Source organism: Pyxicephalus adspersus, chromosome 1, assembly GCF_032062135.1.
Source record: "Pyxicephalus adspersus chromosome 1, UCB_Pads_2.0, whole genome shotgun sequence".
NCBI classification, from domain to species: domain Eukaryota; kingdom Metazoa; phylum Chordata; class Amphibia; order Anura; family Pyxicephalidae; genus Pyxicephalus; species Pyxicephalus adspersus.
Genome location: NC_092858.1, coordinates 66,658,789 through 66,675,910, shown reverse-complemented (window position 1 = coordinate 66,675,910; position 17,122 = coordinate 66,658,789). Strand labels below are relative to the sequence as shown.

At 38.5% G+C, this 17,122-nt stretch overlaps 1 protein-coding gene across 2 annotated transcripts in view; it reads right to left on the bottom strand.

Annotated features, from left to right (window-relative positions):
* LOC140331538 (serine/threonine-protein phosphatase 2A regulatory subunit B'' subunit beta-like) overlaps positions 1-13,587 on the bottom strand; it is a 36,819-nt gene extending 23,232 nt beyond the window's left edge. Inside the window, exons 1-2 of one of the 2 annotated variants that reach the window (XM_072412625.1) lie at positions 13,561-13,587; positions 10,197-10,586 (exon numbers count right to left, since the gene is read on the bottom strand). In XM_072412625.1, coding sequence (XP_072268726.1) covers positions 10,197-10,538 — 342 coding nt within the window. In that variant the 5' untranslated portion in view covers positions 10,539-10,586; positions 13,561-13,587. Of the gene's footprint in view, positions 1-3,426; positions 4,038-10,196; positions 10,587-13,560 lie in introns of those variants that run through there. The other variant, XM_072412633.1, reaches the window with a different exon arrangement.
* Positions 13,588-17,122: the final 3,535 nt, after the last annotated feature.

Genomic DNA, 17,122 nt, shown 5'->3' with positions numbered 1-17,122 from the left:
CATTTTTACATGTATTGTGAAATGTATAGTCTAATATTCTTTGTCCAACCATTGGTTCTTCCATTTGCACCAAAGCACATTAAGTGGATTCATAATCAATTATACTTCTGGTGGATTGAATTGCCTTGCCAGGACCCGCGGCAGCGTGAATTCATCCTGGGACCCGCAACAGCGTGACGCCGCTGCAGGGCAGAACATCAATACCACGCACACCCTGTAGGAAGGCTGGAACAGGGCGTGGTCTGGTGTTTATAGCGCGTTCTTAGTGTGTGCAGAGGGCAGTGTGGAGTGCAATCATCTCAACAGGGGAGTGCCTAGAAACAACCATTTACCCCTTGAATGAATGAATGAAAGTGCACTGAAGCAAGGTAGAGGTGATTTGTTGCTATGGAAGGCCAGTCCATGTAAATTCTGGCTTAGTCTTATTGACAACAGACCAATGTTTTTCAAGTAGGCTAGCAGTTTGTACCTTTCAGGTAATTTTATCACTGAGACCAATGATCTATTTGGGTACCTGTAGAGCTGATATTCTTCCCACTGTCCCAATAACGTAAAAGGCATTCATCCTATTGACCACTTGGGCCAATATTCCATGAATTGGGCAAATCATAAATATTGACAGGGTATACCCGAGGCCTGATGTTATTTTAAGGGTTTGAAAGGTTAAACAGTTAAAAGGTTTAGTGTGTGCAGAGAGGGCAGTGTGGAGTGCGATCATCCCAGCAGGTGAGAGCAGAGATAGTCCTATAGGAGGGGGGTCAGTATATATATATTTATACATTTTTTACATTTAATAAATGTACTGATACCCAATTAATGTAATTTTATTGGTATTTATTTTGAATATTGAAACTTGCCAGTAGCTGCAGCATTTCCCACCCTCGGCTTATACTTGAAGTCAATCAATTTTTTCTGTTTTCCAAGTTAAAATAGGTACCTCGGCTTATACACGAGTATATACGGTATATATTACTGGGTGCTGCCAAATGTCAATTGGAACAGTAGTTCCAAAGAATCCTCATGCACTATTTTTCTTTAGAAACACAAGCGAATATTAAACAGAGGATGATGGCAAGATATGGTCCAGGTATACAAACACTGCAGAGTATTTTTTACATTAAACTATGCTGGTCTGTGGTCTCTCCGACAAAAAACCCAGCGAACTGTAAAAGCTTACCAATAATACATAAATGAGCCCATCATAAAGAAGCTATGTCAATATAAATATATAAAATATAATGGTAAATTACAGAACATGCTTCCCTTCCTATCAAAACTCCAGCTAATTTCGCCATCAATACAAAACATTACCAACATGGCCCTATCTCTCAGCGTTATCATGACAAGGCCCCAAATGCATGAAAAGCATTGCCGATTACTAAGGAATCAGGCTGATGTATTCTCTAGGAAGTTTTAGTATAGAAAAGTTGATTTCACTGGTGTCTTAATAAACAGACTTCCCCAACAAGTACAGATTAGGTTTCTCTTTCAAGACCTTTTTCAGGGTTTTGCTTATTTATTCCATGCAGCAATTTGATTTACTAAATAATCAGGGGTTATATTTATTTTTTGGATTGCAATAAGAACTAGGATATATTAAACTTCTAATAAACTGCAAAGTTGAGTTGAAAGTAAGAAAGCTGTATAAAAACAGTTTGTAAGAAATAACTTGTAAGCATGCAGAGTATGCCTGGCACTTATCCTTACTGTCCTTTCTAACTAGCGTGAGGGAACATCCCTATATAAGGCTGGGATTCTCAACTCCCACCAGCGTGGGACACCAGTCACTGAACATCTTGTCAGTTCTGGCATGCAACACTCTGCTAACAGTTTCCTTTCATATTCAGTCCAATAATGACAAGTTTTAACTAAGCAACAATATAATAAAAAAAAAAAAAAAGGTGATGTTCATGACCTTCTTAATAACCAAAAATGCATGACAAAACAAGCATGCCCACATAATATTCCAAACCATTGAAGACTTTTGTAGCGGTGCACAAGCCTACATCAAAGCAGAGTATATTGTTTTTTAACAAAACATTGAGATGATGGTGAAGTATAATAATAATAATAATAATTACTAATATCTGTACATACATTGTTCCTCTGTGGCAAACAGCTTTAAAAATCAAACAAACAATGAAGCACACAATATGACTGAACATGTCAAACAAAACAATCTTGATATGATGTATAAGGCTGTGTCCACATGGCGATTGTTAAACATGCAACTCAGCAACTAAAATTGGTGGTAATATAGTCACCTTCACTGAACACAGGAAAGTTCATGTAATCATGCAATAAATCTCAGGACACAAACACATGTTGCATTACAAGCAGTCACTGCAATTGCTTTTGGACTGTAGGTTATGGATTTCAATAGAATGCAGGATGATTTTTTAGGTCTATGTTCTGCAAAGCCTTAAAAAAATGTAATGACAGCAATGGCAGTCTCAATGCTTTCCTGAGAAAAATAAATTTTGTTTCTCTACAAGCATTACCAACAAAGGGCATCTAACCCAAGAACAAATATTTAATATATTGCAGTTTGCCAGTATTGATTCTGCCAATAAAAACACTTCCTGACCTAGCATGGCTCAATCACTGTACTGAAGCAGCTTTGTCACTTGGACTACAGAAACTTTTCCATAACCAATCATGGAGGAACAGCAAAATATTTTATAAAACATCACAAAATGTTTTTATTGGGAGTCTACCTTTTTTTATTTTAGTTCATATTAAAGCCGGAACTTGTTGGGCTGCATAGCCCTGGTAAAAAAATATTGGTAAGTGGTAATACAGCTTTTATAAAGATGCTCAAAAAATAACTACTCATTAAATATTACTTATTAGGACATGTTTTTAGAAAAGAAAACAAATGCTTTGTAAAAAATAAGATTTCAATCTCTTAGTTGGCATACATGAAATTGTAAGATTGTGTAAAAACAGTATTTTGCGTGCACGCTGCCTAACAGGGATGAATGAATTGATGCTTTTGGAAAAGGTCACCTGATTTAAATTGGAATAAAAGGAGTTTGTGAACATGAAACTCGTTCGTCATATACCTAAACAGGGAATACATGGTGGTCACTTCATGCAAGAAGAAACACGTCTAAGACAACTGTCAGGTTTCAATGCTGGAATGTGTAAAGTTATCAAACATTCAGCTGTTGTATGTGCTCAATCAATAAACTAAGAAAAATAAGGCAGAACTGATTGAGCCATCATTTCAGATATGCAAATAAAAAGGCAGGCAACAAGCAATGCTCACAGCACATTGCTATTGGAGTGGAAAACAAAGTAACAGCGTCATTTTTATTGGCCTCGCACTATATGAAATACAAAGTAAACCATAATAAATTTGGGAAAAAAAAAAAAAAACATTCACTACAGAAAGACTAACAAATGTTCAACACATGGGCCAACCTGGATCTGCTGAAATGCTTTGAGTCTTTTTTTAAATCTTGAAGGCAAAACAAAATCACATCCACGAGCCAGCAGTGCCAATTCTTTTCTAAGATCCGGATCTTGCCGCAAAGAAATCTCTTTCATTCTCATATTTCCAGATTTCATATAAATCCTTCAATGCCACAGGGAGGTCAATCCAAAATAAGTATGAAGCTTGTGATTCTAATCCGTAAACTTGCAGGGACAGCAGCCACTCTCTCTAGGTCAATACATTTACAAAAGCAGCAAAGTGTCAGGCAAAGACACAGCTTGTGGAGTCAGTGAGGGGGCTGCCCTTATCAGAAAGCATTCCACAAGCAGCCCTAGGGAAGCAACAGGTTGATTCTTTCCACCACTCAGCAAAGAACACAGTGTCAAGAAACAAATGAAAAAGGAAGCTGAAACAAACTTAGTAGCTAAGGTTCAATTTCCTGCTGTCTTTCTAGCTTGTCAGACCTCAGTGGAAGTGTTCTGTGAATGAAGTACCCAGGACTGTCAACAGGCACTCACTAGAGCATTCACATTCCTCTTCCCTTCAATGTGGCCTCTATCACATCAGCAAATATGTAGGGACCCATAGAGCCAGGCAGAAACAGGAGAGCCATTCAATCCACACAACTCAGCACTGCAAAGCACTGTGTGTTAGATTCTGGAGATACATTGATCAAACGTAGGTAGTAGAATATTAACAGAAAAGGAGATAGAAGTCTACACTGATCATTAAACACCAAGGATAAAACATGGAATGTACTATAGTAGGATTTAGGTCAGTAAATAAGAGAAAGTTCACATAAGTACAGAAAGTGTATGTAATAATAAAAAATGGGAAACTAAATATGTATTGATATTAGATTGAATAGTAAATCTCTCCACAAGTAAGCTCCTGAGGCCAGGTTTTGCATCTGTCATTTGCAACCCCTATTTAATGTACAGCCCTGGGTAATATGTTGGCGCAAGTTTAATATTAATACCAAAAGTTTGGAATTCCAATCAGGTTATTTATTGACAGAGGGTAGACTTGCCCTCTTTGCCTTCGTGTGAACCATCACATGACTTAAGAGGGTTGAAAGGATAGTAGTAACTTAACATTCAACAAACACAAAGGGCAGTTAAATTAATCTCATGCACAAAGAAGATACACCTGCAGGAAATGATTGGTGAATGTCAAATTTACAGCTTGATAAATCTATCCCTCTGAGCTGAAATAGTTTTACCAAGAAGCTATGGTTCTAATTCTATCTCTTGTAATGTTTCAGTGGGGCCATCCCCTTATATACATGATTCGAAAGCAAAGATAGAGACTGGGTGGTTGTGGCACAAAATTGTTTGTATTGATATTACAACAAAACAAAAGAAAAATTGTCACAACTCAAAGTACAAACACTGTATAATCATTTGGGGGGTTCCTCCCATTCAATAGCTTGGGATAGCACACCAATTAGCTAGACATAGTAATGTAAAAATACGAACGAGAGAAACAGCGTCTCCTAACCCGTCGCATTTCGCCGCTTAGGCTTACTCAGGGGATATGTAGAGTGCACTATATGAAACTATACAACAAGACAAAATAACAATGCCTTTAAACAATAGTATACTGCAAACCTAAGCATTTAAATAAATAAAAGACAACATTTGTGTCACATTTCTTCTAGATTTGTGTAGTAATCCAGCACAAAACAACTCTGACACTATGACTGTAATGCAGACCAGTCCTTGTTGCTCTCTGAAGGCGGAGTGGTCTGGTATCCGCCTCCACCTGTCTTTTGCAGGAATCCTGTTGAGGGAGGACTAGTGGGTTGCACAGCTTAAGATAGGATTATTGGAGCATGAGATGCTGCCACTGCTTTTACAAGGTCACACCTGGATTTTCAAGCATAATTGGTGCACACAATAGAGAATTACACCGTTTGTTAATAATGTTAAATCTACTTAGATCTCAGTCCTAGTCTTTGGCCGATGGAACGGCACGATTTTCCATTTGAAACTTATCGAATGGAGACCCCCAATACACTGTACATACGTATAATACTCTAATCAGTATATGAACGGGGTTTGCAAGGTTTATTCCATGGTCAAACAAATATTATGAATGGTAAATTTTATCAGATGGTAATCTACTCAATAGAGTGCAACCACCACGTACTTAATAACCATTTGTTTTTCACTTGTAGAAGTCATCATGGTCAATAACGAGTATACATTTTATTCTATAGGTCAGTGGTCCCCAACCTTTTGGATGTCCTGGCCCACTAGCATTTACGGACTATGGACAGCGTATGTGCAGGGAGCCATGTGTCACTCAAAGGGGAAGAAACTTCCCCCAGAGGGACTTCATGATGCCAGACCCCACCCATTCTCCCATCGCAGGTCTGAGTCCTGAGTCCAGAGACACAACCCGCCCAACGCCCTGAGCCTGCGACCCGTATAGGAGACATGGTCTGCGGCTCTGGCTTGTGCGCCCTCCCAGCAGGGTCCTTCTCCAGACCCGCTGGGTGGTGCATTGGCCAAAGCTGCAGACCACCAAGTTTTCTCACGGACCACAGGGTGGGGACTGCTGCTAAAGGTTATCCTGATTGTGCTGGCAATACCATTTTAGATTTGGGCATAGATATACTTTTGAACAAAAAAGAAAAAAATTATTATTGTTACATACAAGGGGAAAAACAGCATAAAGAAAATGTTCATGATTGGGGGAAGGGAAAAAAAATGTCCTTTCTGCACAGACAAAGGCCATAGTTTTATCAGACTCATTACACTATACCATAGGCACTTTGAAAAGGTTTTTCCCAATCCTTCCTGAAGGAAAACCCCATTTCAGCAACAATGGTACAGTGGTATTATTGCACCCTTGCATTTTGTCTATTCTTTTTTTAGCTTCAAGTTTGTAATAGCCACACTAAAGCTTGGAGTTATTTATAGGGAATACATGCAAGCTATTTATCGCTTCCCACCTGACCAACAGCATCATACATTCCTCATTCACTCAACATGTGAATGTGATTACAGAAGGGAACTCCTTATAACCAAAGAATGTTCAATGATCTTGACAGTGTATTTAATATTTTATTATATCACAAAACCTAAAAAGGTTTACTTTCCCCCATGCCAAGCATTCAGCAAAGTGTATTTATACTCAATACTGACCTCATTTTCCTAGAATTGTATCCAAACTCTTCTACTTAAAAAAACAAAAAAAACCCCAAAGAAATAAAGTGTCATGTGACAAATACTCATTATACAATGTTGAAATCAGACATCATTATGTACCAGAGACTAGGTTTTAGAAATCACATATATAGGAACCTTGACTGTAAAAACATTTTTTTATCAAGGTTGAAAAACCCTACTAATCATCAAAAGAGCTATTACAGTGACATCTTCAGGCAATACAGAAGTACTGCAACCAAACAAGCACATTCCTACAAATATACCATATGTATTATCACACAATTGTACCCATTAACACTTTCCACTCCACACTCCTACAAACCCAATTCAAGCACACACTATATATATATATATATATATATATATATATATATATATATTAAACCAAGTCCAAACTGCATCCCTGTAACAAAGATCCAAAGATATGGGAGACTTTCTAAGCAAATCAATCACTGGAGTGGCACAAATGGCCAGGACACCATCTGAAAGGAGTTTGTATGTTTCCCCCACACCTTCAAAAATATTCAGAAACTTCCCCTACCCACATAAATTGTCCTTGGTACATGTAAAAAATAGGCAGCACAACCAAAGTGAAGCATGGGCTGCTGGACATAATATGGACACCAGAGAATGATAAAGAATTAAACGAATACAAATTAGAAAATGCATATTTTCCTCCATAGTAAATATAATAAATATGAAAGCTAATCACTAGTAACATCAGTAATAGGGCACAGAACCACATACACAAATTATTTCCAGTTTGCAATCACACATCCAAACTTGTAGATCCAAATTTGTGGCATTTACTGATGGACAAATTCGCCAAGTAACTGAATCCATTTGGAATGCAAGCACCCCAACACATCGGGATGAAAAATCTTAACCATCAGAATAATACTCCCACTTATAAATCCGGCTGCCAGAGGTTTCAGTTTGCCAAAATTACTCTTCTGCCCACTACTGGGTTTTATTGCTTAAAGTAAACAGATCATTGGAGATTTACAAGAAAACAGTTGTCAAGGTTGTTATGCTGATCTGGATTCCATACCTTCAAATACTGATGTATAACAAGCATGAAAATAATAATAACTTCTTAACATATAGGTCAGTGATTGTAAAATAATTTACCAGGAATGGATAGATTAGATAAGGGTTAGATCATCCTAAATTTTCACATTCTACTGGATGTTTTGTAAAGGGCCCCAATTTAATTGGAATCTTCAGCAGTATCTGTATTGATTCTCTATCAAGTGTAGGTGTTATTTTTGCAATATGGATATGAATGGCTTGGGTCTGCTCAAAGGTGCCACAATCCCACATAATATAATATTTCAGTGCAAAGGCACCAGTTATGTTCTGTATCAGCCTTCAGTGGACAAATGCGCTGCTCCTTTCACATCAGTTTAAGATGCTTCTCAGAAGATTCAGAGCATTGCAGATGCCGCAGACCTTCAGCTGCTTTTAAGTTCCTTTATCTTTTTATGGGGAAATGAAAGGTTTGCGTTACCTTCAGAACACATGGGCATATACCATTCACATGTTTACCCACATAATACTGTCCCAAAATTTTATTCCAACTACTGACTACTGGCTTTACGACTTTGTATTATTTAACCTGAATACTTGTAAGAACTACAGACAGTAAACATAAAATTTGGCAGTTCTGTATGGCTTGGAAACAAACTTCTAGAACTATGTGTCAGAACATAACAGTAATCCCTTCCTGTCAGTCACATTTCATAAGAATGCAGTTTTAATAATCACTTCCATTAAGTGACCAGCTGTGCCTAACATTCTTTCCAGGCACAAATCCACACCTAACACTAGTTTAGGTTGTAGAAATTGGAAGGTTAAAGACAGATGCCAGTATTTATACAAATGCAATAACGATTATAAAGCTCGCGGAAGATCAATACACCAAACAGTTTGACTTTCAACATTTATCAGTCCTATAACATTGTAAGTGGCATTCATTGCATCATGATTTGACAGAGAGAGAGCAGAGGGCGGATAGAACAGAAAATATGAATGATGGATATATTTAGTATCTAGTGCCAGTATTACACCAGCTGTCAGAAGCAGAGGCAGATAGAGGACACAGAGTAAAGTTTTAGTTAATCCTTTCAAGAATGCCAATGTATCCTGGAAATTTCACTGGGCTTCCTAAAATAGCCCACTACTATGCATGGCAGCAGCATTAACTTCATTTCAAGAGCCAACAAGTAAGTGCCAGCGCATACAGTTTTATTCTTTACATTACAAGATGTAAGCAGTGCTGTTTCCTAACTGTAGCTCTTATATTATTCACATAATGTCAAAACTGTTATTAAATGTAAAACAAACAATCTATTACTGATCTGAAAAAGATATAGCTGAAACCACTTTAATGCAAAGCCTGTCAGTGTCACCAATCAGATGTTTAATAGCCATCTGCTCACCAAAAATAAAAAAAAAATCCCTCAGCCCCCTTCAAGGTCATCCTACATGCAGCACTTTACAAAATCCTCTTACTTATACTGGACCTAAACTAAAAAACAAAAAAAGTCACCAGAAGGTAGAGCTAATAATGCAATGCAAAGCCCTGACTGCTTTTTATTTTAGCTTTATGATGCACTTACTTTATATGGTACAGCTAAAATAAAAAGCCACAAATTACCAGGGCTTTATTTTCCGACATAATCAGTGGCAATCCAATGCCTAAAGACAGTCTCCATATTCTCAGAAGTCCACTGTGGAGTGGACAATAAAGAGGATGCTTTCTGAGGATGCGGCGATGACAGGATCCTGGGCCTTGCTGAGAACAGAAGCTCGACACCTTAGTTCCTCTTTAAGGGCCTGCTAAAAATATAAATTACATTTTTATCCCACAGGGCAGGTTCTAGCAGTGCATTAAGGGAAATGTACATCTTCAATGGCACCCTGCATCTTAGTACCAAGCAATTCACCTGATGACATTGATGTCACCCTTGCTGAATTTACATGGACAGAAAGCAGGTAAATAGAGTATGTAATAAAACAGATCTAAATTATAGTATATGTCATCATTAGAGTATTTGGGCTGGATGGGGTACATATCTGGGTGTGAAATGTCTTGAGCAGGATTCACAACCTGCTCACTACCCACCAAAAAATTAAGTTCTCTTTAAGGGCCTACCAAATACATAATTTAATTTTTACCCATAAGGCAAGTTCTAGCAGTGCTTTTACAAACCTCTGATGCCAGCCTGCAGCTCTTAGGCCATTGACCCCAAGAAGTATAGTGAAAGAACACTAGCACTACAGCCTAGTAAAAGTGATGTAATGGTAGTGATCTCTAGACGTTTCAAGCAACATGTCCTCTGTTTATCTAGGATCGCTTTCTGTAGTATATATCTAGTATTCAAACAGTTCTGTAATTCATCCAGTCTTTGATCATCTCCTGAGAAATGCCCAACCTAACCCCTTGGTGAACTGCCACAGCTAAGGACCTTCTATGTCACTGTTCATAACCAGTGACGTACATCATGATAATTTATGTTTTCAGAAGTTTTGACAAGATAAACCGCCTCCACAGCACACTATCTGCTCACATTACTTACCAATCTTGAGCCAACAGATCTGCGTGTTCTGGGAGTGAATCCACTTCGCGGACTGCCGTATGGCCCAATAGGGAGAGAGGAAGGTGAGCGAGATGGTGGGCTGCAAGAAGTCACAGGTGACAGAGATAAATTGTCCATTGTTTTGCTGGCAAACTTTTTACTGCTTGAAAGTGCACAATCTGCACCATCTTCAAAAGCATCAGCCATAACATTCTCTCCATTTTTTATTCTTCTCAGGTAGTCCTTGAGTAGCAGTTGTGTTGGTGTCTCACTCAACCAATATAAAAATAGTTGATCGACTTTCACTTTTAAAACCGGTTGGAGAATCTTCTTTGTAGGCATGGTTGCACTTCTCCGTTTTGGAATGTGTCTGAAGTAGGATTGATAAATCTATTTGGGAAAAATGCAACAACTTAAAAAATGGATGTATTACACTAATGAAAAAAGTAAAAAATTAGATTACAAATACTAAAATATTTGCAAACATTTACTGTTACATTTGCGTTTTGGAACAGTTACAATGTGGACTGATTAAAAAACAAACATTTAAAGTAAAGCTGAACTCCAAACAAACTCCTAAATACAATACTGAAGTACACATTTGTGGTTTCTTTTTTAGCGGTCAAAGCTTTAGTGTTCCTGTGTAGCCAAAGTGATTCAAACACCCCTGCCGCACAGCATACACAGGGCGCACAATATACGGGGCCTAGGCTACGTACACACTTTAAACTTTTGTCGTTGGAAAGGACCTTTCACAATCCTTTCCAATGACAAAGACTGAAAGATGTATGAATGAGCACTGTACATACAGCACTGTTCTGCTCTATGTAGAGGGGAGAATGAGTGCTCTCTACCCTTCACTTGCATTACAGTAGTTTGTGGATCCACCAGTACAGGATACATAAACATCGGATGAGCGCTGTACACACATTATCTTCCAATTCTAGCTCTGAAGTGATAATCAGACGAGAATTATCTGACGTGTGTACGAAGCCTTACCTGAAGATCTGAAACGTTGTTTCTCTATGTAGACGTTTATTTAAATAGGGGTTTGCCTTTATTACTAGCCAAAGAGAATGATTCCACCAGTCAAATCTAGATCTACCCAGGGCTAATATATTTGGGTGACTATGTTGCCTCACAGGGTTTTAATGGAGCTGAAGTCACCCAACTTTGAAACTGCCTCCATTTCTTGTAACAAGCATCACAAAACATTGTGCATCCATGTTAATGATGCACCCATGATCCCTGGACATTAGACCAGAATTACCAAAATACTCACAAACCAAGAAAACCATACTTGCAAAGGTCAAGTTGAAATATGCGATAAAAGCATGAGAGGTAATTACAATCTTGCACTTTGCTTACTGGAAATTTGCAAACAGTTTCAGCTACCCATACCGCTGGATGTGCAGAATGTTTGGGCACAGTGGGGGAAACGCCTGAGAATCAATTGTCTCTTTAAGAACATTTCCCTTATTGTTTCTGTTCTATTCTTTGTTTGTAGTCTCCATAACAATGGTCCCCATCATTGGGACAAATGGGGTGCATTGTCCAAATAGGGACAAAGCAATAAACCGTATAAGGGGTCCAAACCCTCAACTCGGATCTCAGCTATGGAGATTCCGCACTAGTGTGATGCAGTGGTACTTGTACCCAAAAAGTTACTTCCTGCAGGTTTTGGACCACTGGCTAAGCACAATATCACATTAAATACAATTAATCACATTTTCAACACATCAAGTTTAAAATGTAATAAAAGTATAAGAAGTATATTTTGAAAGTACAAGAGATTGATAGAACAGCCTGGGGGTACAACCAGAAAGATCTTAACTGTCCCCATGAAGAAAATAAATAAATACCTAGCACTGATATTTATCAAGAAGGTGTTAAAGTTTGGTACAGTAACTCTTTGTAAAGAAAAAAAAAAGAAAATAGCTTAAGAAGGCAGATAATCATATGCTATCAGACCTCTGACACCCAGCTGCTGGTGGCATCTCACCTGGGAGAGGATTTCAAAAGAAGGCTAGATAGGCTAGGCATTGCTTTATTGCAAGGAAGAACCGGCAGCTTTTGGGACAATACCTTGCTAACAACTAATGGTTACTGTGCCTTCACTGGCAAAATTGCTGACAGTTACAAAAGTACATCCACTAAAAGTGGTGTTTTTAAACCTGTAAAATTTGATTCTTAAAACAAAATATAGCTCCAAAAAAGGGACCTCAATTTCACTAGCTGATGTGTACTGAGCTAAATAATACAAGGCTTTAGAGGGGTCGGGAAACATTTTTAAGCCATTGTGACACACTGTTTGTTGGGCAACTTTCAAGGACAATTTTACACAATATACAACAGCTCAAGCTTCCTAGTGAGACTAGGGCTACGTACACACATCAGATGATTCTCGTCCTCAGGGCTAGTATCAGACGAGAATCTGAATGTGTACAGCGCTCATCCAACGTCATTCCGACAACCGTCCTGGCAGATCCACGAACGATGGATGATCGTAATGGAAGTGAAGGGAAGAGAGCGCTGCAGGGTGCAACATACTAGTTCCCCCCTCTACAGAGCAGAACGGTGCTGTATGTACAGCGCTCATTCATCTTACAGTTTTGTCGTTGGAGAGAATTGTGACAATTATTGAACGTCTGTATGCAGTGTGGTTTATTTACCCATTACGTTCATTTTTTGTCACTGGAAATGATTTTTTTTGCGATTTGTTTCTACCAACAAAAAGTGAACATGTGTATGCAAGGATCACCTATGTCAAACAACATCCCCACCCCTCCAAATCACCTGCTAAATAACACACTAGATAGTAAGATAGATCGTAAGATGGATCGGTCACCCTTACTAAAGTAGCATGGACAAAAAGCAGGTACAGTTTAGTATAACCCCCCCCCAATATTTTGTATAATGCAGCAACTTCTTATATGTGCATGGGGGGTATATAATAAACAGATATTATAGATATAGATCACATTACTTTTTTACATTACACATTGAAAATGCAAACAAGTGTGAAAACATGATGCAGTTGTGAAGATCAGTGCCCAGCTGCAGGCTCTGTAAATTAGTGGGGTACAGGCTGACTGAGGAATCCCCTGTAATGCCTTACAATTGTACAATGTAAATAATGTGCAGTGACTACAAACAATGGTTGGTGTGCAGTAATAGGCAGCCATCTCCAGGATACCTGGAAGCTGAGCACAGCCCAGCAGCCAATATAGTACAGGCTGAGCCTGGTACCTGTCCCGGTCACACAGATATAGATACTATACTCTTATAGCGGTATATGGCGGTCAGTGTAACACATATCAGCCTGCTGTATAGTCAGCTCCCCCCGCCATAGTGCATACAGTACCTTTCTCCTGCCAGTCCTCTGCTCACTCCACTCATCACTTCCGGGTTGTGATGCCGCTGATCACATGTCACGGCTTCGTCCAATCACTTACCACAATCAGAATTTGTTTGCCCCTCTCTCTGGCTGGTTTCCCTCTTTTTAGTGTATAAATCAGTCCTACACAAAGCTTTCCCCCAGTGTAGTAATGTCTATGTGTACATCAAAAGTACGGATCCGAATAGTATACAGCATATCACATCTCACTTTTATAAGTTCAGCTTAGCTCCTACTAGTCACATACAGCCATTCCTGCACCCTGCTCAGGGTAAATCATGCCACCCTTCTATTCTGCCGTGCAAGCTGTATATAATAAAGGGTATCCAAACCCAAAACCAAATATATATTATGTAATATATTGCTGCATACCAATCTGCTGATGTGGTGGCTGCACAAGTTCATTTTGTAACCATTTAAAGCAAGAACAGAAATATTCCCTCCTATTGTGTGATACTTCCTCCACCTCCTAGATTGTAAGCTCTTCAGGGCAGGGTCCTCTCCTCCATCCTGTGTCTGTATCTGTCATTTGCAGCCCCTATTTAATGTATAAAGCTGTGTAAAATGTTGGTTCTATATAAATCCTGTTTATTAATATTTTTAACAACTTTGAATTTGGCAGAAATGCAACTGGGTCTATTCCAGTGAGCTGAACAGAAAGCTAATACAACATTATCATTATTCCACTATTTATTAGGGATTAGGAGAGGGAGATGTGTATGTAGTCCAAACCTGGACACAGCCTAATGTGACAACCCTGACTACCTCTATAGATGTGGTGTCACCCAAACACAGGAAATGTGTTATTCACAGGACCACTAGGTGAAAAATGCTTGGGTTTAGATACACTTTAGGGTTCTTCTATCTCTCCCGGTTAATTTTAAGCCTTTTTTTGTGCTGTGCACCGAACACACACGACAGCAAAAGCATATAAATTTAATTTGCTGTGTACAGGGCAGTTCTCAGTTTGGCCTGGTTCATGTTGTGCTGTGTTTCCTTGGACACAGAATGTTTTATTAAATTGCATCTAAACTGCAAGCACAACAGGCCAAATGTATTCTTTTCATAGACTTAGCACAAAAGAATGCACCTCAATGCATGAAAAATAGTTCTGTTCTTATTTTTCAAGCCACCACAACACACAGAACATTTGCCCCAATGCCTTGTGGTGTACTATAACACATGTACACAATTACAGTCAATTGTAATGCTACAAGTCACATGTATTATGTATATGTATGTATACACACACACACACACACACACACACACACAGTAAGGCACATTGCTGCACTTACATGCAGCAGACAAGGTAACATACATATATAGTATGAATGGGCTCATTAGCTCCCTTTGCTCAAAACTCCAGCCCATAGGAAAGAATAGGATTTCTAATTAAAATGCAGTTTCTGCTGCAAAGAGCATACACAGTTCTCAGGTTGACATCCTTGTTAAAGTTGTAGATATCCTCAATACCATTCAGATAATAGTATTTCTTTATGTGTTCCACCACATACCTCAAATCACAATGTAGATTCCTCCAAGAAGGGGGTGGTGTTTGTGAGTCCATACATCCTTATGTATCCTTTGTGCTTAACTCCTTCCTGCCTTATTGGTATTCACAATTGTTTTAACATCATAACATTATCAACATGCTAGACCAAATAAAAAACCTCACATTTTCTAACACTTGTTCCTGTAAGGATTATAACCCTCCAATATAATGTAACAAACATATCTAAATAAATGTGTATGTATATTATTGTACATTAACTAATACATTGTAAGTAGTTATACAATACCCTTAGGTAGAAAAATTAGTCTTTTACGAAATGGTTTAAATCAAACTTAAAATTTAACCATATATAAGTACATGGTTCACAATCTATGCATCAAATCCTTTGCCGCAGCACACTCATTAAAACCTTGGTGGCTGAACTATCTGTTTACTATATGTCACCTATACATTATATAGGTAAAAGTTTGTGAAAGACGCCCAAAGCCAGGACCTATAGAAAAAAGAGACAGTAATATTTGTTCTTTCCTTCCTATCGTGGTTAAACAAATGTTTATGAATCCAATATTGTTAATTGATTTACACCAAGAAATTCCTACTAGCTATAGAAGATAATGCCATGAGTTGATTTTTACAGAATGTGACAGTTGAAGTTATGAAAAAATAAAATTAGGTTACTTACACTAAAAACTTAATTTTATTTATTTAACTTTAAGCAAAATAATGGCAAAATTATTCCCAAACCAGTAGCATGTGGAGGCTACATGCTTAGTGTAATAGAGGTTATGAACATATGGATGTGCATGTAGTTTTTTTATATAATTTAAATGTTAGAGCCTTTTTTACTTTTCAATTTTTTTTATTGTTCCAATTATTTTAATTATTTTTTGTCACAAGGGAACCTTTGTTTCTGATCTACTAAAAGCGTCAAAATGACAATCAATGTATGTAAAACAACACCACTGATTTCCACCGTGGTCTACAGCATTCTTCACTTTCTATCTGTCTGTCTGTTTGTCTGCCTATCTAAAAATCCTCCTGGCTCTCTTTAAATTCTCTCCAGAGCTGCTTGTCTAGTTGACCTAAACTTTGAGAGACCTTATTGGCTCTCCCATTAGAGAATAGACTTTCTCCTTGCATGCCTTTCTATCACAACCATCTGGCCTCAGGTTCCAACTTCATACCTGTTTACTATGAGTCAGGTGCTTCAAAGCTACCTAACTCCCTGTTAATTTTCTATGCGGTTGACTCGGAGAGAAGTCTCCCCGCAGGCAGTTGTTCCCTGTCAAAAGGAAGTGGTAACTTCATGGCCAGTATGAGCATAGCATTGGAGAAATTAAATAACCTTTAAAGCAGCTCACTTTCTATAAAGCAAGCTTTGTAATGGCTAGAGGAAATACAAGCAGTTTTAAAAATTATTCAATACAAAAATATTAGGAAACGCAGGTTCAATAAACACATAAAACTTATGTGAGAGAAACTTATTTAACAGTTAGGAGAGGTAAATTCCTCTCCTAACTGGTAAAGAAATGCCACATACATAGCCGGACACACTTTAGACCTGGTATTTTCTAAACTCTGCAACCTCACCCTCCTTGACAACTCACCATTTCCCCTCTCTGATCATAACCTTATTACTTTCAACCTATCAAACCCTTGCCCTCCCTTGGCACATCCCAGACTTGGTCAATGGCAGAGAGATATCCCTAACCTTGACCACAACCTTTTCTCAAACTGCCTTGCGTCCCTAACCCCCTCCCTCTCCAAAATCACCTCCCCAGATGAAGCTGCCACCATGTTAAACCACTCTCTTTCCCTGGCTTTGGATAATGTTGCTCCTGCCACCTTCCGCTACCCCCGTCCTGCCAACCCCCGACCCTGGCTCAATAACCTCACCAAACAGCTACAAAGGTCTGCTCGTGCAGCTGAGCGCAAGTGGAGGAAATCTGGCCTCAGCGCTGACTTCATGGACTACAAAGCCAAGCTACAAAGCTTTAACACAGAGCTCACTGT